This window comes from Vanacampus margaritifer, chromosome 8 (genome assembly GCF_051991255.1).
Source record: "Vanacampus margaritifer isolate UIUO_Vmar chromosome 8, RoL_Vmar_1.0, whole genome shotgun sequence".
In the NCBI taxonomy this organism is placed as follows: domain Eukaryota; kingdom Metazoa; phylum Chordata; class Actinopteri; order Syngnathiformes; family Syngnathidae; genus Vanacampus; species Vanacampus margaritifer.
This window is the reverse complement of record NC_135439.1, coordinates 5,305,563-5,330,273: the sequence shown is the minus strand read 5'-3', so window position 1 is coordinate 5,330,273 and position 24,711 is coordinate 5,305,563. Positions and strand designations below refer to the sequence as shown.

The window sequence follows — 24,711 nt, the reverse complement described above, 5'->3', positions numbered from 1 at the left end:
TGTCTTGTCTTTTAAATGCTCTTTTATTGGCACTATTAATAATTGTATTCTCCTGTTTTAATGATACTTTGCTTTTTAAGTATTTCCTTGCTACAATTTTTACTAATATCTCCCAGGACTTTTACTTTCCCTTCAATTGCCCGTATAAATCACAAACTCAAAATTAGGGTACGCAACATGATTTTTGGCCTACCATTGCACTCCTAGCGATTATATATTGATGTGGCTTCATCATTATAACCAGCACCTGGAGGCAACCATAACTGCAACGTGGCTCTCTACCAAAACAAGCTTGACATCTTTACCGCAGGAGGATGCAGCATCAAAATAACCTCAAATTCATGTAAAAATGAAACGCTCATTGTGGTAAGGGTCTGTTCTGCCACTAAAAGGTCCGTTCAGTGCAATCTAACAGGAAGCTGTGATTGATGAGGACTCAAGTAGTTGCAATACTTAACTAGCTAACAGACTAATGAATGTTTTACTGGGGTGATGTGACTGCTGTTGCCCAGCTGTGGCTGCTGTAATGGGCTAGTCGCTGCTTTCCCTCATCGGGCGGGCGTATTGTGTGTGTGTGTGTGTGTGTGTGTGTGCGTGTGTGTGTGTGTGTGTGTGTGTGTTGAGCCAAGCTCATCTCAAGTCACAGTGAGAGGCCAATTGGCCACCTCAACACCCCACTGTTTGAGCTTGGGGTTTGGGTAGTGGTCGGCCGGGGGAGGTGGAGGAGTGGTGGCGGAGGAAATGGAGAGATGGGATGTGGGGGTGACTGGCAATGGTGTCAGATGACACGACTGTTTTAAGAATAGATCCCCGTGGTCGGCGTCTACTAACTTTTGTCTATCAGGGTGGGATCTTTTTCTCTTAACAAGTCATTTAGCATACCTTCCCCAGTGCTTCCAGATGTGTGCGAGCATGAGAACCGGAATGATTTCAATTTGCAGGAAAGGAGTGGGAACTGACGAGGGCGTTTCAGGGGCTCCTCTGCGTAAGTGCGAAATATTTAAACGGACCCTGTGGTGTCCTCCCTCGGCCACAGTTGATTGATGGCCTTGTTGAAGGCTGCTAGCTTCGGGCTACAGAATTTGATTCATTCAATTAGCATAACACAGAGTCGCACCTTTGTTTCCAATGCAATATTGTGCTCCGCAGTCCATCTCCATAAGCCTGTTAAAGAGCGGAGCGTCCAGGCCTTTTGTCAGCAGTCACCTTTCATTGTGTGCTGGATTACTGCCCCCATCCAGCAGGGTTCACAGGTCAGGCACTCATTTTCTACTTCACCAAACAAAACAAAATCAAAATCACAAAATGTAGAGCAGTTTTAATGCCTGTGTATGGTAAACGTGGAAGGTATTTGAGGAATTCTGGACTTTCCTTAAACACGCAGCATCCTAATAAGAGTCTATTCTCCTCATGCACAACATCTGCCTTGCTTCACGGCGAGGGGTGTGGCCATAGGGGAAGGGTTAAAGTACCCAGCAGGAAGACGGGTGCAGGGCTGGGCCTCAACAAGGGAGGGAGGGAGTTTAAGGGAGGGCCGTATAAAAGTGACAGAACACAAGTGGTGCTTTATCCATCCTGCTGCGGGTAAGAGGAAACCTTAAGCTGCTGCTGAACCAGCGTTACCTCCACTTTTCCCTCCATTTTTGACCACCGCCGTCGGACGTGTGCACATGGCAGCATCATCACCTCGGCGAGCAGGCCCACCCGCCAGCATGCTGGCCTTGGCGTTTCTCCTCGCCGCTTCAGTCATGATTGGTGAGTAACGCATTTAACTGTTACAAAGTGGAAGAAAAGTTTGCTAAACTAGTTGAACTGAAGTTAAAGCAGAATAACAGGGGGTGGGAGGGGCGTGGGGCAAAGTTGGAGGAGTTTGAATGGTGTTCCAGTTTGAATCCAGGATTTAACCCTACAATCTTCCTGCTCCCTGGAATGCAAACAAACTGTCTCAATCACGATGTTTTATGGTGTAGGGTTTGCTTCAGTTTAAAAAGGGGTTGTGTTAGGGTGGGGGTTATTTGACACTCGAGATGTGGTCCTCAATGGCAAACAAAGGGATCATCTAAGTGATCATTGTGGCATCTGAACTGATTATTTGAAGATTCCCATTATTTGAGTCTTTTTTTTTTAAATCTTTAAATTTTTTATTTTATTTACTATTGATCTTGCTGACTTGTCCCTATTACATTTAGCAGAATGAAACATGAAGCCATGCATGCATGTGTGTCTACAGCACAGGAGGCTTGAGTGAGACAATCAAATTGACTAATGGAGTTGAACTATTTGGAAAATTGGATACAGCTCACATGCTCAAGTTCAGCAGAAGAAATTATGTAAAAGTTGTTCGTCATCGATGCATTGGCAGATTAATTTATTTTCCACTGCAACATTTTAGGATGACCTCATGCTCATTTTCGTCACCAGTTTTTGCACAATGAATTTTGTCCTTTCAACATTTTTTCCAAAGCTGCTTCTATTCCATCATCATATCATATTACAACATCAAAACTTTCACAAAGCCACCACCAAATAAGGAAATAAACATTTTTTAAGTCTCTCTGCAATCAAAGCCCTTTCCAAGGGAGTTGCTTCAAAAGTAAGAAGGAGTTCCAGCCAGGCGATTTGATTAAACTCCAGTTTTAGCTCATTAATCGTAAGCTGAAGAGATGGAGGGTCACTCACAAATAAAATGTGACAAAGCCAAGTTTAAATCAGTCTAAGTCTTGCATATCAAATCGGAGGTGAGAGCTGACTCTGCGTTGTGGTTTTAAATTAATCACACATTGGATGACTTAATTCAAAACTGGTTTCTTCCACAACTCATGAGCTCATCCGACGTTTGGAAGCTTTGGAAAAAAAACATTGCTGCATAGACTCTGAAACAAAAACAAAAAGTTCTCTTTTGATAAACAAGAGCTGCACACAACGCAATCCGCTAATCCAACAAAAAGATGAATGGACCAGGCATCAAATATCATACACAATGGAAAATCCTCAAGTGTTGCTTTACATTTGAAACAAACATCTGCTTCCTGAGCTGGGTTCAAATAACCAACTAAATTGTCTTGTCAACTCGGGCAACTGGAGCTGTGCTGCTTCTTATGTAAGCAAGGAAAGACAGTCTTACTCACTGGGCAAGATTTATGGGCCTTCCAGAATGTAATGGTGACCGGGACAAATGGAGATGGAGCGTTCTGGTAGCATAATGGACAGGCACTCATGGGAAAACCCCTGCGGTGAAAACATTCAACAGGCTTCTTGTGGAAAAACGGCAACATAAGTAAAGGATATTTCTCGTGTTTGGATAGACCACCTAACATATTTCACCACAACACAGTATAAGGTCTGTGTGAACTGTGAAGTGGTTTTAGGGCGGCACTTCAGACCGGCAGTGAACCCAGTCCAAGGTTCCTGCCAAAGTACGAGCATGTAATTATGCTCAACATTGTTTGTATAACTGCTATAGAAGTAGCAAATGCAGTCAAACGTCAGTAGCACCACGTACATATTGTAACTGGTCCCCAAATAGGATGGGGCTTCGAACGCTCTCCAGGTACGAGACACCCTTCAGTTTAGTATGGTTCAGATTTTTTTAAACTTTCCATTGCTACCAAAATATCTGAACCGTACCATCCCAACTCTCAACACTCTTTAGTTGGGATACTAGTAGTACCAATAGTAGAGTTAAGGTAGACCATAGACATACTGTTGATTGGTCAATTAATAGTCAGTCCCATGTTACAATGGAAATGGAAATAGTGGGATGTGAAGATAACAAGCGGCAAATTATGCTACGTTTACATTTATGACAGCATGCAGCACTATGTATGGTGGCACATTTATGTGCAAGTTGCACGCTGACGTGCGGATATGACGTGCTAGGTATGTTGTTGATGTAGCGATTATACCATACACAACTTTACTTACAGAGAGTCCTCGAGTTACGGACGAGTTTCCGTTTCTACGCTGGCGATGGAACCTGGAGTCAGATTTCATATTTATAATATTTACATCAAAATACCTTGTACAGTCAATTTTAAAAACATATTCGCGCCACCCGAAAGATGCCGGAAACGATATTTCGTGTTTCCGACATTCATTGCTGATGGACAGAGCTAATGGAAAATGAAACACGAAAATGTGATGCGCCTGATGGCGAGCTGATCTGTTCGATGGACGCCCGTTGCTGGCGGTAACGACAACACAACTTTAAATAGCTTTAAAATGGTGTGATTACTGTGGAAAATGAAAAAGGTTTTATAGGCGAGGCACCGGCGTTGTAAAGTCGAAATGTCGTAGGTTTCGTACGTCGTGACTTGAGGACTCCCTGTACAAGCATTTGTTAACTGCCTTTGGTAAATCAACCAGAGGAACCTTTACCGTTCCAAAATGTCCCATGGGAGCTGAACTGGATTGTATCACTTTGTGAAAAGATGGCTTTAATCAAACACCGTCATGCTTTCAATAGAAGGGAAGTTGTCAAGATGGGCAGGAGGCTTGAGTAGTAGATGGCAAAGTTAACCTCTTTAAACACTAAATGCTGTTTCAAAATCTTTACACACAGACTAAGTGCACTCACGTCAGAAGTCTTAATGGCTTGTGATAGCCAACACCACCCCTGGATGCATACAATAGCAGTTACTTCAGTGAAAATGTTGTTTGTGTCAAATTCTTTCTGTGTGCAATCAATACGGAGCCTCAGAGCATCCGAGTGGGCCGAGCCCTCAAATTTCTACCTGCACACAATCAAACCCAACAGGCCTATTCACAGCGACGCAAATGTGAGCGTGTGCATTGCAGAGGGGGAGGGTGGGGCGCATCGAGAACACGCCAATTGAAAGCAGATGTCACGTTTCCTGATTGTGGCCCTCAAAAGCCGGCACCGCACTTTTGATAAGCAGCCTTAGGGGTCAGGTCAGTTGCAGCTTAGACAGCAGCAGCGGGTGAAATACGCGGCGCTTCCACCGACTTGACTGAAACCATGAAGGCCCGTTGTTTTTCTGCCAAGGGGAAAGAACGGGACGGCCATCAATCGCTCTGGCAGGAATGAAGGGGAGGAAAGGGGGAGGGAGGGGGTTGTTCGGCATAGTCAAGATACTGGGGTCAGCAGCCTGTTGTTTCAAAGAGGGTAGAGTTGCAGAGCACGTTTAACCCAAAGGGACGAGGCTCTGGTGTCACATTCCTCGGCATGTTCTTAACTCTACAACTTCATTTGGAGGATATTTGATTACAAAGCAGGATACGCCCGTTTACTCCTCCTTTAATAGGTGTCACTTGGGAAAAGATCAGGAAAAGATGATATTTTAGATGGTCTGATGAATCTGTTTAGTGTGAACTGAAGAGTCAGCGAGACGCGACTTTAAAAGTTTGGAAAGCAGCCCCACTTTCACATCTTGCCATGCCGAATGAGCTCGAAGACAGCATGGCGTCGCCAAACGTTACACTGATTAAGAGAAGGCCACCACTGTGCCAAATCGCCGTCTTTGTGAAGACAACCTTTGATGCATACAAACGACAATGCTGTCCCTTTTGTTATAAATAATCCAATTTGAAAGGTCAAGGTTTTGACCAATGGTGACCCGCCCAGTCAAGCACAGAGTGCCGATTTGTAGCAACTATTTTAGCCCGTCACGTCCTTTAGCACCAGCTAAATCCAAACCGTGCAATTCACACATATAGCATGAAGAAGACATCTGCTAGGAACAGAGGGGTCTTTCTTGAAATGGTCACAACAGCTCCAGTGTTGACAATAAGCTTGAAAATCGGCATGCAATTACATTTTGGTCACAGCTGGCAAAGCCAAGTGGTACCATTCTTATAAAAATAAGTGGCTTTGTGCCATCGCTGTCACATGGCCCACATTTCGGACTAGCCTCTGGGATGTTGTTGGTCCAATGAAAATTGCAGATGCCACATTATTTGGCACAAAGTGATGCAATGGGGAATACGCCAACATTGCAAAGAAAAGAAGGGCGAGTTCTCTGCGACCGTGGGAAACGTCTTGCTTGCTCTTTATTTGTCCCCGAGCAGTGAAATAAAGAACACATGTAGTGAGAGGAGATGGTTATGGTCTGGCTCTTGACACCTTCTCCAGAACGTGGGAGGTGTGTACGGCTCACCTCGGAAGATGCCTGGGATTAGCCGTGCGTGACTGGGAGAGGGCGAGCAGTCGGTGAGGGGCGTGGGGCCGGCAGGCTGCTAGCCCTCTACATTCCTCTATCCCCGGTCCCAAGAGATGGGGAGGAAGGGGTGGGGGTGGGGGGCTATACAGACCATAGCAGTCCTTTTTCTGGTGGGAAAATCAAAAATGGAGTGATGAAGTCAACACAAAGAGGGTCAAGGCTAATTAGGACCGTCGTGTTAAGAGGAGCTTTGCTATGTTTGTGGTACGAGACACAAAACTGATTATCACAAAATGTTCATTGTAGGAAATGAGCGGGGGTGGGGGGTGGAGGTGGGGGTTATTACGTTTGAAGTGGAGTACAGTGGAAACTCCAAGGTAGATCAAAATCCATTACGGGTCGCTCGTCAAACTCGTATTTGTCCTGATGTCTGAAGAATGTTTCCCATAGGGAATAATGGAAATACTTTCAACATCAAACATTATAACCATACAGATGGTTGTCATACTACAAAGACGTTAGCCGTTATTAAAGAAAAGTTATAGAAGCCATTGTAACTTCAACATCTGTTTTATCCTTGTTTGCTTACTTGAGCAGGATACTGAACCCCCAGTTACTACTGATGCTCTGTCATCTGGCATACATGCTACGTTCACGATAATATAATTTTCAGGAAAAATGAAAACTACAAGACACATCTATTATTTTTCATTACATTCATTAATCAACCAACCCACCAAAACTAGACAGTTTATTACATGATTCAGCCGTGAATCATTAATGTGGCTGTGTCAAAACATGGCCAAGGCAGTGAGGTGCTATTGGGTTCACGGGTCACTTGCAATCATGAGTCAAAACTTCACTCTTATATTTTGTAACTGATGAAGGCTCACCCCTGCCTGTCCCACACAGGCCTGCTGCAGCCGCCACAGAGTTGAAACAACACATCTTAGCTTCTCAGCACTCTACCACTTGAATGAGTCACGTTTGTGTAACAAAACCTCCCAATTTATGCACCAGCCATTTTGAACCTCATCCTTTTTCTGGTAAAATAAACAAGCGGACCACCCAGAGACAGAAGAAGGATGGCAGCTGGATACAACAGACCATCGTTATAAAAGAGAGACACACAAGGTCAGGGACTGGCTGTCCTGTCATGTAGAAGCCACTAAATGTTATGGACAACTTGTACATATGCAGTTGTTGGGTTGTGTTAGCACCATTAAAGATGCCAAAAAAAAAAAAACTTAGGCTAATTTGTTGATGACAGTGGCCCAGTCGTGAACAGTGAAATTCAGTGAGTAATTTATGCCTAATTTATCCCAATAGAGGATTAGAAATGCTTATAGATGCCACTAGATGGCAGCAAAGCATTGAAATTATTTCAGACACAGCGATGGCCTTCCCACAAAAATCGCAAATATCACACACCGGGTATAAACATGTCCGCCCTCGTTAGCTTTACACATGGAGAAACCTTCAAAAAGGTCAGCCGTGTGCATGCTGGAAATTATAGAAACCATATTTCCCCTATACGCATACATACAGTATATACAATATAATGAGCAGCTGTCATGGACAGTTGCTAAACAGAGCATGCCAGAGGGCCTTCTTGCACATTACTGGACTCGGCACCTGCTCACACAGAACATGCAGCGATGACTGTGGTGGCACCTGCTTGTCACATTGATTTACCAAAAGAAGCATTCAGCAGACATGTGGCAAATCAAAAATTTCTATGACAAGCAATGAAGCAAGCTATATCACGCAGACACATTTTTTTCTCCTGTGCGCGATCATAAAACGCCAGCTTGATAGAGGAATACTGGAATTTAGTGCTGCACAAAAGAGTATTTAAGGATGTACTAAGGTTCAAAAAAGTCAAATGTGAATTCACCATAGGGCTGAAAGCTTCAGTCCATCCATGTGGTGGACAGTATTTTCCATGTGCAAATTGGGAATGTTTATGTATTAACAATAGCAGGAATGGAGAAGTATTTCTCATTACATCCTAAAAAGAAACCTTGCAGATCACAGCAACCTTGGATTGCAAGTAAAAAGACCAAATGGGTAAAAACGTTTTCTGATGTTATATCTTTGTATATGAAATAATAAAACCTATGCAATCTCGCTATAGACCTGCCCGATTATCGGCGCAGATATTTGGCATTTTGACGAATATCGGTATCAAACTTTTTTCAAAATCTGATGGTCCAACAAAAAGGTAAATCTAAAACCATTTTAATCTCAGGGAACTATTTATTAAAATTTTCAGTTAACTTAATAAGATATGCTGCTGACCCTGGGAACCTTCTGAACCTTTTGTTTCTGTTTGACATTAAAAACAAATAAATGTGAAAGTTTAAGATTTCAGGATTTGTTTTTAATTTTGGAAAAAACTATGGTATTTGCTTCTTTACGTTTCCATTTAACTTTTTAAGATGCACTGATAACCTTGGGAGCTCCCTGAACTTTTTTTTTTTTAATGAAAGTTTAGTATATTGTCTAAGATTAAAAAATAAAAAAAATAAAAATACATTTTGAAAAGTCTGAAAATGTGTTCAATAAACATGCTTTAAGACATTAAAACAAAGTCAAGATCGCCATTTGTATTTTTAAAAATGTGGACGCCGAAATGAATATTGGTCTGAAATATCGGTTATCGGCTTCCTTGGCTACTAATAATCGGCATTGGTATCGGCCCTGAAAAACCCATATCGGTCTATCTCTAATGCAATCCCATGTTTGTCTCTGCAGGTGTAGAGTATATGGCTGGAATTTATGACAATCACCATAAACCCAATTGCAATGTCTGAAGCCAAGTTTGTGACAGCTTAAAACAAAGCCAACAACAAAATGAAAACCGCATGTGACAAAGCCGCAAACAATATGACAATTTGCAGAGTGCAGGAAACAGCAAAACCAACACAGTGAGCGAGTGAGCGAAAGCGTAATGAGATCTGCAGAGTTGATGCATGATGGGAATGTTTGGAAAGTGAGGTAATGATGGCGGTGTTTTGGCAGCACGGCGCAAATCTGGGCAGCAGGAATGCTGTGTTTTGGTTTGATTGCCGGACCCTCCTCGTTTGCAATCTGACCTGTCATGCCAACAAAAGGCCTCAAATGCGCCGCCAGCTCAGTGTCAGCACAGGGCGGGGTTCCAAAAAGATAAAACATGTACAAAAAAGTCACATGCTAGAAATAACACATTAAACCTCCATTTTAGAGTTTTAAATTATGAGGGAAGGACCGGAAAATGACATAATGACCAGCTCATAACTCAAAACAGTTGGGAAAGTATTCAGTGGTGGTTTAAGCTTGGCTAAAAACTCAATCAAACTACCGGTATGTACAATTCTATTACCTCACCATCTTTCTGAGAAACTTAAACAACTGAAAAGCCTGATTAACTATGAGTGCATGTTGCTATGTCACGTCAAAAGTCCTGAATTAACAGGTTAATGTAAATATTGTAGCACAAGTGCATAACTGTTCTCAACATTTTTAATCCAAGTTAGGTATGACGTGGGGAAAATAAACGTATGCCGCAGATCGCAGCACACTGAGACTAAACAGAAGCGCTCTGGCCTGATTGACAGAACGCCTCAACTGTATCTGATGTGAAACGCTCTCTTCTGGCATGCAGTGTGTCGCTACAATAATAAATATTTTTCACACTTTGGCACGAGTCCACCCCGTCGCCTCTGGCATGTTCAGATTTTCCTGGGAAGCTCTCAGCATCTTTCCCAGTGGGAGGTGAGCACATTTGGCTGGCAGGGCCATGTCTCGTATTGAGGGAAGGTTTATTTGCTAACGTCGCCAGTGTAGACTTTTTTTTTTATTTTTTTTTTTAACTACAGTGCCGCTCATTGATTTAAGATCTTGCTGGAAGAGCAGATTCTCTTGTGGCTGTACAGTAAGTGCTCTATTGTATGCTGAATGCCATCCGGCCGGCACAGCCAAGGAATGTGAAACATGGGAGTGTATAATCACTTTCACCGCGCTCGATTAGCGAGAATTACAGAGTTAGCGTACATTACAACTGACAATTCTGTTGTTGTGAGTCACAACAACCGCTCAATTATTTGGGCAAAGTCCCAATGTGACTGGAACTGAATGCATTACTGTCCACCTAGTACCCCGTGAGTCTTCACAATTGATCGGGTATGATTTCAACACTTGTATCCAGCGGGGGTCAGAGCACAAGATGATGATGTCGTCACGAAGGCAGCGACGACCGTGGCGGGGGAAGCGTACATCAGAGGAGACATGATTCCGATGACAACTGAAGCGCCTGGTAAGCTGGAATTCCTCCCTGGGAACTCGTCCGTCTCTCTGGACTAACTCATGTGTGACTTAAGGTCTCACAGTGGGCAAAAATAAGCATCATAAAGCACAAAGGAGTTCAAATGCATTACCACTAAAACCACTACCGCAAAAAGTAGGACTCAGTCCAATACATACAGGAGTGTACTGTATTTCAGTAGAAATGTCAAGATGTGATGTAACTAATACGATTTAGCTGCCATGATATGGAGCCAGATTTCTGATATTTTTTTGACACTTTGCTGGCGTTGACTGTGGCACTTCAACATTTAGAGGTTAATAAAAATGTTTTCTAAAACAACTCTGACCACATGTACGTGCCACATTTGTAGAAAATCATTATTCCGCGCAAAGGTTATTTTAGTTAACTAAAACTAAAATTAAAAAAACTTTTTTGTTATGAAATAAAATAAAAACAAAAATGCTAAAAAAAAAAAACGAAAACTAACTGTAACTACATTTTACATTTACAAAACTAACTATAATTATTAGTGAAAATGTATTTAGTTTTTGTAATTGGTAATACATTTCATACATGAGCCTTTGGGGTTGATTTTAAATGTGATTTAAGTATATTTATTTCAATATTAACCAGAATTAACCCTGCCTTCACGTGGTATGGGAAAGATGGACCTTACCACCCGGAAAACTCCTAAAAACGACTGAGTTCCGTTCATGTGCTATTGTTGGTATAGCCGTGGTGTTTATTAAATCTTGCACACAAGTAATACCATTTTTTTTCAAAATAAAAACTAATACTACTAGAACTAACCACAGTAATTTCTGGACTATAAGGCGCACCTGACTATAAGCCGCGCTAGCTAAATTTGGGGAATACTCGAGTTTGTTACACATATAAGATGCACCCGACTATAAGCCGCAGGTGTTTTAATGTTACCGCACCGGGTTCCCGCTACTTTCTTTGTGATCTGATAGATAAGCCGCACCTTTGTATTAGCTGCAGGGTCGAATGCAAGTAAAAAAAGTAGCGGCTTATAGTTCAGAAATTACTGTAACTAAAACTAAGCATTTTCAAAATAACTCAAACTAAAAACTAAGCGCCGCCCAAAAAAACTAATTAAAACTACATTTAAAAAACAAAACTCAAAACAAAATAAAAACTAACTATAATGAAGATTTTAAAACTATAATAACCCTGTTCCGCATTCAAGAAAACTAGAAGTCAATATAGTAACACGCTGCTTGCCATCATAACGCATGCCCTCAACATTTCCATTTAATTCCCTCCTCAGATTCAGGCAATCACCTATTTGACGTTGTGATGGAAACCCAACACACCAATGTGCAGACAACACAGGCACCACCTACGGAACAAACGGGACCCGAGAGCGAGGGGGAGGACACGCCCGTGGCCGCTGAAGACACGGCCGAAGGGGAACAGATCACCATAGACGTGTACGCAGACGAACCCCAAATCCAGGAACAATCGACGGCTGCACCGGCACCACCGAGAGGTGATGGCCCAGACAACGTTGCCAAGGTAAGATGTCTACTATGGAGGACCAAAACTGCCAAAGTTAAAAAATAAAATAAAATAAAAAATACCTAATAAATAAATTACTAAAATTGAAAATAAAAACGGATATACAAAATAATTAAAAAATTAAAATAAAAAAAAACGAGATTCAAAAAATTATCATAAATATCAACCAATAAATAAAAACGCTCTGCTTTCACATTTATTTATTTCATTGCAAACTGCCTTTCTTTGGTTAGGTAAGCAGATCGGCAAACAAGGAAGTCTTGGCTGGCTTGAATTGGAGAGTTCCAGCAATGGACGTCTATCTTGTCCACTGTCACCACAACTTGCGAGTCGCGACTTAAGTTACTCGACAACAAGTCGAGGTGACAGTGGACAAGATAGTCGTCCATTGCTGGAGCTCTCCAATGCAAGCCGGTGAGACTTCCTTGTTCGCCGACCCGCTCACTCGACCAATGAAAGGCAGTATGCAATGGCGGAGTCCAACCCAAGACACGCTTAGGACCGCCCCCTCATTTGAATAACATTTCGTCCTGGCAGAGCGTCTGCAGCATGAAATAAAAGTGAGAGAAGAGTGTTTTTATTCGATTTATATTTAATTATATTTATATATTTATTTTTATATTTATTATTATTATTATTTGATATTATTATTATATTAATATTATTTTTTGGTATTTAATTTTTGAATTATATTTTTTATATCAGTTTTTATTTTCACATTTAGTCATTTATTTATTTAGTCATTTTTAATTTTGACCGTTTTGGTCCTCCATAGTCTCCAAGGGACACGTTTCACTGATGAGAAGCCTTTCCTCATGCACTCTCCTTTGAATTGCACCATGTAGGGTGAAGTGGTGTGTGTGGGCAAAGAGGTAGTCCAAGACAAAAACGCTGTCAATCTCCAACTCACTCAGTCTTCCACTTGTGTAAGTAAAAGCAGTACATTTTATCGGCTCTTACGCAAATCGTTGCAAATGCACATTCTTGTACCTTTCATCATCATGTGCTGATATTTGTCAAGTGGTTCACAAAGAATGGCTGCAATCACCGCCTAAGCATCAGTCCAACAAGAATCTTATATTTCGGTCACCTTGCAGAAAACCACAAAGATGAAGATTAAAAGCGTTCTGGAAGAGTTGTGCGGCGAAGACTGCAAGCTACTGATCTATCAGGAGGACAACACGGACCGGATCCTTGTATCTGGACAGTATGTTGAAGGTCAGACGTGGGAGTCATGTTGAGGATACGTACACACGTGTACTTTGGATGGAGCTCAATGTGAACGAGGCTGGATTTTAACTCAAGGCGTGCCTCTCCTATTTTTCAGACGACGTAAAAGCCATGGTCAACAAGTTCAACAATGACAACATCAAAGACAAAGTAGGGAAAGGGGCGTAAAAAATAAAATTAAATACTGAAATGACACTTCCACAATCATTGCTCGTTTTGTATGTTCTTGTTTGGATGATCAGGCTGGCGTGAAGGAGGCGGTCCCTCACTGGAGGAAGAACTCTAAAATGGTGCTGGTTTCCCTGTTGCTAGCTGGCCTGCTGCTGGCTGCTCTGCTGGTCGCCGGGTATTACTTTAAGACGCACCGCAAGAATTCCAAAGGAGTCCGGCTGGTGAGTGGATAAAAGGGCACGGACATTTTTAGAAAATTAGGGAGCCTTGAAAACAGGAAACCAAGAACAGACCCTGTAAGGTTCCATTTTAGGTGGAAATACCAACAACCACAGGGCGCTGGACTTGCTGCCTTGCTCGGGTCACTCCTACTATATAATATTGGCTTGACAATGACTTCTAGTGCGCCGAGATGCAAAATACAGTCGCAATCAATCATACAATCTTTTTTTATCTTGATGAATCATGAAGATTATGCAGAATTTGGTTAGTCAGGGATGTTAAGATGCATCATCTTGTTAATCATTCAACGGTTTAGGCAGTCCTAATCATCTTGCTCTCCAAACAGTTTGCAGCGTAAATATGAAAAAAGAGGTTGGTGCAGGATTAGGCTCAACCACTAAATATGTTTTGTAGTCTTCTATAATGTGGTAGAAGTCGAGTCGAAGTCGATTAATCGATGATATCATTGATATTTCTTTGACATGCAACAATTGTACCCAAACTTTTTTATGCCACCAACCAGTTTCGGGGGACCAACATACCAGTAGGCTACAAATAAACTTGTTTGGGTGTGACAATCAGTAGTACTTTAATTTTACTTTAACTTTAAATAAAACTCACCAGAATATTAAGAGTAGTTGTACATAGAGGGATCTTTGCACATGTTTTCCTTCAACAAGCCGGTCTCAACTCGCCGCCATTCCCATTAACCAAAGCTAGCAAAGCTAACGCTATACTCATCCAGAACCAACTTATTTCTTGTGACCCGCATGGATGCATGGAGACTGTGTCGCTTTGTTTCATTGTGCCAGTGAGTGTTATAATCAGGTGGCCTATATTTCGAGTCGAAAAGTCCGTAGTAAATTGGACGATTGGAAAGAAACACAGTTTGATTCAAGCTAAAAAGGCAGTAATGTTGACCCATCAACTAGTCAGATTAATGGTTCAAAGGTGCAGGACCATTTTTCTCTTAAAAAAAACAACCCCCCCCCCAAAAAGCTATTTTTACTACATGATGCTAAAATGGGGTTTATAATCTATGACGACCTGTAAATCAACAGTAACACATTTCAAAAGTGGACCACCAATATCCCAGACAAAAACATGCCCAATGCAAGCATGTATTTTTTTTTACAGTATAAATAGATTATAAATCACATTTATGAATCTCCTGTTGTCAGTTAATCACTGGCAAGGACACGCTCCACTCACTTAACTCAAACCACCACCGTTTTTTTTTCTTTTTAATCTCGCTTCTTTCCACGAGGCTACACATGGTTTCAGTTCCTTTTTTCTCACTAGCTCATGATGACATCATCTTTTATAAAGAATTACCGCACGGGGGTACGCCCATGCCACCATTTTGATGGAACTGCCTTTGTTCAAGGCCTCAGTTAGTCAACGCCGCACAACTCCGTCCCGAGTATCATATATCATCTGCAGAGATCTTCTTATAGCGTGAGCCGCTCTTTAGAAGTGAGCGGCAGAAAGAGTTAGCGTGGCGATCGCTTGCTAGATGACCTCTAAGGCGGACACGTCCATCTAAGTTCACACAGCTGAAACCTATAAAGTTCATTAAGAGAGAACGCTTTTGTTTACTTTGGGGCTACACCCGCATGTGCAAATCCATTCTCAATTCACACGTTCTTGCCTGATTGCGTGTCCTATTTGAACAGGGTTGCATGTGTTAGCTTGAAGCTAACCTTGTAAAAAAAAAACACACACACACACACACAAAACTGACATTTGTTGTGTGCTTTCTACAGGCTGAGTCTTACCAGGTGGACGAGGAGAACCAGGCCAACACCCTGGTATCCGTCGCCCCCCTGCCCCAGGAGCCAATTGACAAGCCCGCCGCCGCTAATGGAGAATCTCCACCAGAAAATGGGACCAATCTCGCCCCGACCACCAATGGGCACTCTGCCGCTGGCCAGACCCCGGTGGCTGACACAGAAATGTGAATCTAGACAGTCCCAATGACCTTCAACCTATCAACCACTGGTTCATTCTACCCACATTCCCTCTGTTGACTGCTTTGAAGGCTTTCCATACTTTGGAGAGACAAATTGAGCAAAAGCAGCTGTCTTCAATTCCCCCCCACAACTCCCAACATCCAGAGCAATGACGGCGTCAGTGAGGTTCATAATGACATTAATGACAATGCCTGTAATGTGAAAAGTTTGGGATCCTTCCAAGAGGAGCTTGCATACGATGTAATTGGAACTAAAACTGTTCAGCAGGGGGCTGACTTGGATTTGTCAGCACTGCCTACCTTTAGTTTAGAGTCATTCATCTGAGTAATGTCAAATATGTTATGTTGATTCTTAAAATGATTTTTTTTTTTTTTTATGTCAAGCAAAGGTCCAATGAAGCCACATAGACTAGGTTTTATATTCTTGTAAAAAGTTTTGACGCTTACTTTGTTTTGTTGTATTTTTGTTTGTTGTCATGTTACTTTCTCTGTTAATGTTTTCATCGCTTCCCTACCTGCTCGTATGCTCGTAAACCTTTCAAGAGTACCACTTGCACTGTAGGAGGTAAAATGGGATCTTATAATCTTTACCAAACTAGGATTTAACTAGATCTGGTCCAAGTTAATAGACATTGCTGCAAAAAAAAAAATGCTGTGTTAGCATTCTATATGAAGACTAAAGCTCCGTAGCAATCTGCATTTGGATTTAATTAAGAGAGAAAGACAATGCTATGTTTTGCAAACAAACAAAAAAAATTGGTTTAAGTATGTATGACTATTTGTGTTTGCATGTTGACTTTTGGACATGACGTGTGCAGCTTTTTTATTTTATATTCTGAATAAAGTGTGAAAACCACAAAAATCAGTTAGCTGTCAAGAAAGTTAATTCTGTGAATTCTAACCAAAAAGTCTTCACAGTGTGTTTTATTGACACAAGAGATCTCTCTTATCAGAGCACAACAAATTTTAACTTGTCTATTTTGGATCTGAAAGTAGATTTACACCGTATATTGCCATTGTCTCATCCCAATCTTGTATAGTAACTTTTTTTTGCCCCGCCCCCTTCCAATCAAAAGCCAAGGTCCAGTTGCTAAATATGTGTAAAATATAACTTGTTAAATACCGTATGTGTCCTTCATGTGAATTTTCTACAGGTACTCCATTTTGCCTTCTGCATCCAAAAACCTGAATGTTGGGTTGATTGAAAGCTATAAAATGTACTTTGGTGCAAATTGGAGTTTGAATGTTCGTTTAAATATGCCCTGTAATTGCGACTAGTCCAGGGTGTAACCAGTCTCTTGGCTTAAGTCAGCTGAGAAAGGCTCCAGCACGCCTGTGATCCTAGCAATTGTGTGACATATCATGTACAAGATGGATGTATGTATGTATGGGTATGTGTGTACAATGCTTTACTCACCAGGCACATCACAAATCCACAAGTGGGTTCACTTTATGAGGTTTTCCAACCACAGCTTAACAACATCCTAAAACAAAAAAAAACAGACATACAGAGACGTTTACATATGGTAAAATTAATGCTACTTCAAATATAGTGCAACAGTACACAAACGATGTTCTCATGTTGTGAGGCCACTTTTATGTCATATAGCATAAACAGCCTGGTCTAATTAGGATTTGCATTTTAAACAGCTCACTTTAATGCGCTTAAATCATTTGTCCAATGTTCAACTTAATTTACAAAATTATTGGCAAATGAGATATTTCTCTAGTTAGCATGCAAGACAATTTCTCATTTAAATATTATCTCAAAAACATTTGCAAAAATGAATGACTAAAAGCAAATGTAACAAAACGTTCAAACGGGTAGGCCATTAAAATATGTTTTTGCTAGTTAGCGCTAATGCACACTTGAGATATACATCGTTTTGTACTCATTCAAATTTAGATCAATTTAAACTTAAACATTGACGTCTCTCCTATTTTACCTTGACGACGAGTGTGCATATGAGCGAAAGCGAGAGTGGTGAAGATGAGAAAGCAATTATATAGAGCCAGCTCCATAATATGGAACCAACTTGAGGGCAAAGTTAAGAGCAGCGAGTCTCACCAGGTGCCGTAAATGACAAGGCAGTAGGGGGCGACAATTTTCCTCTTGTATTTTACAAACATATTTTATGGTGTACCGTATTTTGAATTAAATTTGGCCAAACTTGCCTGTACACAAACAAATGCGAACATTTTAGAGCTGAAGAAACAGGCGGAACTCCCCTAAGTACCTAGTCGGATGTCGGAACCTATTCAGTGACACACTGTACTCACCTCTAAAGTGATCCGAGTCATACGACTCACCTTATTGTGTGAATTAAATAATAAAATGATAGGACAGTATGGAAGATATCTCATTTACACTTTAAACAAAAATAATAATAATGTTTGGAAATGTGTGTGCATGTTCCTTACAAATTGTCATGGTTTAAAAGTGATACAAAAAGATTTACAAAAAAAGGCTTTCCAATGATGTATGATTTATTGGCAAGAAGTCGTAACAGTGAGTACAGTACTTTTAGTTTTATGTTGTAGTATATTGTAAAGGCACTAACCAAATACAAATGTGGAAATTTCTTATATTGACTTTGGTCTTATTCACCTTGTATATCAAAATAGCGTATTTTAATATTGTCCTGGAATTACCACTACTCAGTCACAACAAAACCGTAAACAGCAACTGGCAGTGATTTTTTCTCTCTGTTGTGCAACAGAAGGAAATACGGGGTTTAAATCACCTCGTAAAAGCAAACAATTAACAGAATGGGCCGGAGTTTTGACAGTAGTCAACACAGGCAAATTGTGTGGATTGCACCGCCACGTTGTGGAAAAAATATGCAATTGCATTCATGACATAAAAACAAGGCAGTATCTGAAAATAAATGTCCCACTGCGTGTTATCAAACAATGGCCAGCTTTTGGAAGTTGTTGAATCTTTGGATGTGTTGCAAACGCCAATCAGAGATGGTCCAATGGAGATCTGAAACCTAGATTTCCTGATGGGGAGACAGCTATATACGGAAGCATCGTGCAGCCTTAATAATATATTTAACATTGCTTGTTGTCGTCTTTCATCATGTATGAGAAATAACGTGAACTACAATTTATAGTGTCAATCAAAACTAGACATTATATTATGTATTTGTCTGGATAAAAATATTTGCAGTTGATCCCATTAAATGTTGTGTTGCTGCGTTCAATAAAAGTAACCTTTCAGCTGATATATTGTTTCAAACGTCAACTGACGTTATGACTGTCGTCGCTGATATTTCTCGTCACTCGTTGTTTAATAGTTATATAAAGGCACTTAAGAGACTGTGAGCACGACAAAAGGAGGCGCTTTACGGTAAAAGCTTGCGCCTATGACCACGTGACTCGAGTGATGTTTGTAAACATGCGTCAGCCACATGTGATTCCTGCGATGACGACGTGTTTCTCGGAGCTCTCGACAAATCGGCGTCCGGGGGAGTGTCTTGTGGGCGGGACCGTTGGTGCCTGCGCTATGGAAAATCGTTACTGTGGGATACGCCGCAGATAAACGTGCGCTCCCGGGGCCGACGGTGGCGGCGAAGGGGACAACCGCGGCAGGCCGAGCCTCCGATGAGTGGCGGGAGGACCGACAACACCCCAATGGCTCTGGAGGAACACAGTCCCCACAATAAACACGTAAGTTATTTGTTATTGCGAAGGAAGAGCGTCATCGCGCTGCGTAATGTCGCGTCGAGAATACCTCTAAAAGTAGTTCCTAATGCTTACGCGAAGTGCTCCCAAATAAAAGCCCGACGGCGCTGCTGTTAAGTGCTCAAAATGTGATTTTAAATAAAAAGAAAACCCTCAGTCGTCGTCGTAACACCGAGGCGACGAGGAGCGACCGTGGGCGCCTTTAAAACAACAAGGTTTCGCCTCCGACTTGACAACAGGTAAATGAAACTGCGTCAGAAGTGGAGCCTCGGTTGAGATCCGGTAGGAATTTCCGCCAAGGCGGCCGAAACGGAGCGACATCGCGTCAACTTGTGCACTTCAAACCTTGACTCGAGGCCTTTCACGGAGGATGAGAGCGATGTAAACAAAACGCGTGAAGGCAAAGCCCCGAATAGGATGCTGCGCAAGAGATGGACAGTGCGTAATCACGCAGTGGAAGAGTACCGTCCGCGTTACGCAGTTCACAATGGCACAACACCTAACGACTCGACACCCTCCTTTTTCACTTTTAACAATCCGATTAAAGCGGACACTTCCATTTCTTTTATACTGTGTCCTATTATTTTTTGGCTAAATGGGCGGACATGAGTGGTGACGCAACTTGCGTCGCGTTTCAGGTGCCTCCAACATTTTGCTGCGTCACAAGCTGCCAGGAGGTCAACAATAATCTGGCTCTTTTTTAGTGCGCACTTGATATGATGAAACTCGTTGCGGCTCTGGAACTCAGGGGGGCGCTGCAGAGTAGCTCTCGGCCCTCCTCCTTCCAGAAGGATGCTGGCATTCGATAGCACAGAACAAATGCAGATGCTTCCATTCAGAACGTATGAGTCAGTGGATGTTTTTGATGGGTTGGTGAATCATATGCTTTGGAAGTCACCGGGCACATAATCCTACGGGCTATTTTACAGACGCTTTTGCAAAAATACATTGGAAAGCTACAAAATAAGGAATGTTTTGTTGAAAGTTAAGATGCTAGTACATATGTAGGGTAAATTTCCTCATGTGGTGGTAGAAGAAGGGTGTCTTTTATGTGTACAGTCATCCATTCGTCAAACACAGGGCACATTAAGACAATTATTTGCACGCCCACTCGCACCTATTTCTTCTGTGAACCTAACGAGCATGTTTCCAGACTGTGAGAAGAAGCCAAAGAAAACCCACACAAGCAGTGAGAACAGATTCAAGATTCAAACCCCAGAACCTGAGAACTGAGTGGCTGACATGCTATACTACTCAACCACTGAGCTGCTTTGGTTTATAAAACTAAAAATCAATTATAAACGACTAGAAATGGCTCCATAGCAACTCACTCATTCCTAATTATCGCCCGTTTCCTCTCTTTGTGGCAATTTCTTTTCCTTGACAACCGCACCATGGTTTTATGATTCACTTAAATAAATAAAAAAAACATACAGAACTATTTCAAAGCCAAATGGTTAATTGAGGAGAGTTTGCTTGTTGCGGAACATTGAAATCTGTTTTAAATTGCTTGGTGTGTGATCACAACAGCGGAGCAACCATCTGTCAGTCTACCTGAATGATAATTGTCATTAACTCATTCGCTGCCATTGACGGCACGTCAAAAATTCATTTGAACTATGTATTAGTTTAATATTTTTTCCCACTTTTGTTAACAAGAGTATGAAAACGTAGGAAAAAATATATTGTACATTTAGAACAGATATAAAATTTGTTAAATGGTGAAGTCATGCGATTAATTATGATAAAAAATTTAAAAAAAAATTCTGACGCCCCTAAATTTTAATAATCTTTTTTTTTTAATAAGTTTATTTAAAAAAATGCCGATTACTTAAAAAAAAAAGACTATTAAAAATTAGGGGAGTCAGGCGATAATTTTTTTTCGTAATTAATCACATGACTTCACTAGTTAACTCACAATTAATCTCAAATTTTGTATCTGTTCTAAATGTACAATATTTTTTTCTAGATTCTATACTCTTGTTAACAAAAGTGGAAAAAATGTTAAACTAAGAGAAATAGTTATTAGTATAGTAAATATAGTCTATAGCCGTCAATGGCAGTGAATGAGTAAAAAATGCCATCAAATGTAACTTATACAACATACAGTAGGAGGCCACATTTGAATCCATACTATACTACACTGTTTACATGCCTCGTTAGGTGCTGCTGTTTTGGTTAGCAACATTCTCAAATAGTTGAGTTATTTTAATGCTTATGTGTGAGTGATACCGTCTCTAAACTGAGGTCATTAAAAGGTAGCCTACCTCCTAAAAAAGATGCGCTGATTCGATGACGAATTGTGACATAACATCTATTTGAGGGTTGGCGGTAAATACCGTATTTTCACCGAAGCCGTTTCAATTAATCTGCCCCCTGGCATGTGTGACAGTAGGTCACATGACAAACCTGTTGACACACAGGCCCTTTGCAGCTGATCACAGTCCAGGGAGGTGAGCTTGCTCACCTGCCGCTGACCCGTCCGAGAGTGTTGAGATTAAAGGGCTTCCTCAAATCTCCTCCCAGGTAAAAATGAGATGCTCAGGAATCTGATCCGTCTTTCTCCAAAGAAAAACATGACGCTAATGACGGGTAATATTTTTTGTTTTGTCTTTTGGACAGCAAATAGCTGTGTCATCTGCAGTCCAAATGTCCTTTCCGAGGCTGACCAGTGCAACAAGTGACCCACTTTAGCGGATAAGGAAGCGTGACCTCAATAGTTATTTTGCCCGTCTCTTTCAAGGGAGGGGCGCCGCCTCACGCGCCAAATTAACAACCAGCGCACTCGCCGAGTGTCATGTCGTCTTGTGCGGCGCCCCGGAGGGACGCGAGCATGAAAAATTTGCAACGAGCACAACTTATTTTTTAAGGCAACCTTTGTGGAAGCTTAAGTGAGCAACCCAAGATTGTACAATCGGAGGCGAGAGATGCTATAATTAATCCCGGGCCTCACTCGACCATGATGATGATGATGATGATGTATTAATAGACAAGTGAGGCAGTGTTTTTTTCATAGGTATCATTAGCAGCTAGCAGGTTTGCCAAAATGGGATTAAAACAGTAAGTGTGCAGAAAGCATCTCAGCACCTCGACTGTTCTTCTCACTGTGCCGTAATTAGATATTATTTGTTGTTGTCCAAATATAATGCTAGCTCAGAGTAGCGTTAATAAATGACGGGACACCGATAAAAAACAAATTCTATATATATTTTTAAAACAATCATACCAATTTATCACAGACAGCTACCAATGCAGCAGCTGACTGGCAACCATTTAGAGATGCAGTCCACTTTTTGGCCCTCGGTCCCTGCCCCTGCCCCCGCCCAGGACAGGATTAGCAGTTGAAAATGGATGAATAAGAGGCATATTCTCATTCTTAATTCTTAATATGCAATTCAGATGCTCCATGCTATAAAGTTTAGTAGAAATTTACACAAGGCACACAGAGGTGGTAATAAGCCAAAAAATATGCACTTTTAGAATTATGAAACATGATCGCGTTGTGCCAATGATTTGTTTATAATTCAAAAACCTCATACTGAGGTTTTAATGCATTCACTCACCATTTGTTTGTTTTGGCCAGAAGGTCAGGAAGTGGGTTATGGATAATGGGTGAGTTGATAATACATAAACTACATTCATCTTTTTATCTTAAAAATAATGCAGAATGTCCAATAATGCTTTGAAAAACCTTATCTAGCACCCATGCAGTCTCTATTATCCACAAACCTGACTTTGAGGTGGCCATCTTGCTTTTAACCCCTGACCCTTGCAAGGAGTGCAGTTCACACTTCTAAATGCAGTAGCCATGCCTGGCCAGTAGGAGGCATCCTAAACAAAGAGCACCACACTATAGTCAAGACTTCAACACTAGAACTGAATTGCGAAAATTGGACAATTTATTTAATTACTTATCTCTATGATATAAATTAGTTACTTTCTATTTCCACGGGCAACACAAAACACATGGCTCCCTTCAGGCTCCAGCAATTATTAATACGGAGAAATTAACTGTTTATGCCAAATGATAATTTCAGAATGACTGCTTTTCATATGCAGTGTTATTATTGATGTAATTTGAGGGATGAGAATGGTCTCCAAAATTGGCCCAATTTCTGAAAAATATTCAGCTACAAATTGACCTTTCATTATCTACAAGACGGTACAATATACAATTTGTATCCGCTTGTCTCAACTATTAAAATTGTATTCTTTTTTTTGTTACTGCTCTTCCTCAATGAAGCATTTTGCTGTTAGGTTTCCCCAGTTTCTTGAAAATTCCACCCTTGTAATCGGGAGCACAGCTGGCAACGGACTACAAGCGTCAACTTTGGTCAATCGTGCAAACCTTTTCGATGTGGAACACATTAGCCCGATGAGTTTGCCTCTCTCACGCCTGATAAATTAGGACCTCTAATCTGTAAGCAGATTAACCACCTACTCCGTTATACGCAAGCACACACATGCACATATGCAGGCATTAGGTGTGCAAAGCGTCATCATCGATTCAAATGTGACAATGCATTTGATATCATTTTGACTTATAAACATGGACTGCCCTATCCGGAATGCAGGGCGTCTCTGGGAGAAGTGAACTGAACGAGAAGAAGCGGAAGTTATGTTGTGGCCTTAAAAAAAAAAAAAACACCTGTTATTTCTTATTGCTCGGTGTGTCACATGTAGCGACCTCTCATCCTCTTTTAGTGATAACAATAGTTGTCAGAGAATCCATGGTAGGACATTGTTTAGCCGTGATAGCTAACCAGCTACAGCTCATGTGGCAAAAGTTAGCTTAGCGCCTAGCATTCACCCAGTAGTTCCGAGCGGGAGAGAATGCGGCGGGACGGTGACTGTTTGACATGTAAGCACTTTTTTTTTTCTTTAGCTAGCTTAGTCCTGGTTAAAATAAATGGTAGAGGAAGCTAATTGGTTTCACATTGAGGCGGATACAGTGACATCATCGACAAGCGTTATTGTGATTGGTCTGAATCTATACTGTAGGCCAAATTCATACCATCTACCACCTATACCACATACTCTATTCTGCATTCCTAGTTGTTATTGTGAATAAATGACGATCATCTGTCACATTTTGCTAACATGTAGCAGTGTGTAAACGATTACTTGATAGTTGATGAACTCATTCACTGCCATTGACGGCTATAGACGTCCAAAAATGATTTGAACAATTTCTATTAGTTTAACATTTGTTTTTACTTTTGTTAACAAGAGTATGAAAACCTTGGGAAACAAATATTGTACATTTCGAACAGATCTAAAATTTGTGATTAATCGTGAGTTAACTATTGAAGTTAATGCGATTAATTATGATTACTAATATAAATTGCCTGACGCCCCCTAATTTTTAATTTTCTTTTTTTTTAAACTTTTTTTTGAAGAATAAAATTTTATTACAAATTAGCGGCGTCAGGTGATTTTTATTTTTTTTAATTGTAATTAATCACATGACTTCACTAGTT

The 24,711-nt window shown here is 41.0% G+C and overlaps 2 protein-coding genes across 2 annotated transcripts in view; one reads left to right on the top strand and one right to left on the bottom strand.

Annotated features, from left to right (window-relative positions):
• Window positions 1-17,776, bottom strand: part of LOC144056210 (olfactory receptor class A-like protein 1) — a 159,504-nt gene extending 141,728 nt beyond the window's left edge. Inside the window, exons 1-2 of the mRNA XM_077572763.1 lie at window positions 17,613-17,776; window positions 16,962-17,028 (exon numbers count right to left, since the gene is read on the bottom strand). The gene's annotated coding sequence lies outside the window, so the exon portion shown is untranslated. The remainder of the gene's footprint in view (window positions 1-16,961; window positions 17,029-17,612) is intronic.
• On the top strand, window positions 1,597-16,632 carry LOC144056756 (hematopoietic progenitor cell antigen CD34). The gene is made up of 8 exons (XM_077573803.1): window positions 1,597-1,755; window positions 10,309-10,416; window positions 11,699-11,946; window positions 12,795-12,875; window positions 13,047-13,167; window positions 13,277-13,329; window positions 13,422-13,571; window positions 15,339-16,632. The coding sequence occupies exons 1-8, from the start codon at window positions 1,671-1,673 to the stop codon at window positions 15,531-15,533; spliced, it is 1,041 nt and encodes a 346-aa protein (XP_077429929.1). The 5' UTR covers window positions 1,597-1,670; the 3' UTR covers window positions 15,534-16,632.
• Window positions 17,777-24,711: the final 6,935 nt, after the last annotated feature.

Coding starts and splice junctions, on each gene's coding strand:
- LOC144056756 (XM_077573803.1), top strand. CDS start 1,671: ATGGCAGCATCATCACCTCGGCGAGCAGGCCCACCCGCCAGCATGCTG. Junction 1,756..10,308: donor CGCCGCTTCAGTCATGATTG/GTGAGTAACGCA, acceptor ACTTGTATCCAG/CGGGGGTCAGAGCACAAGAT. Junction 13,330..13,421: donor ATGACAACATCAAAGACAAA/GTAGGGAAAGGG, acceptor TTGGATGATCAG/GCTGGCGTGAAGGAGGCGGT.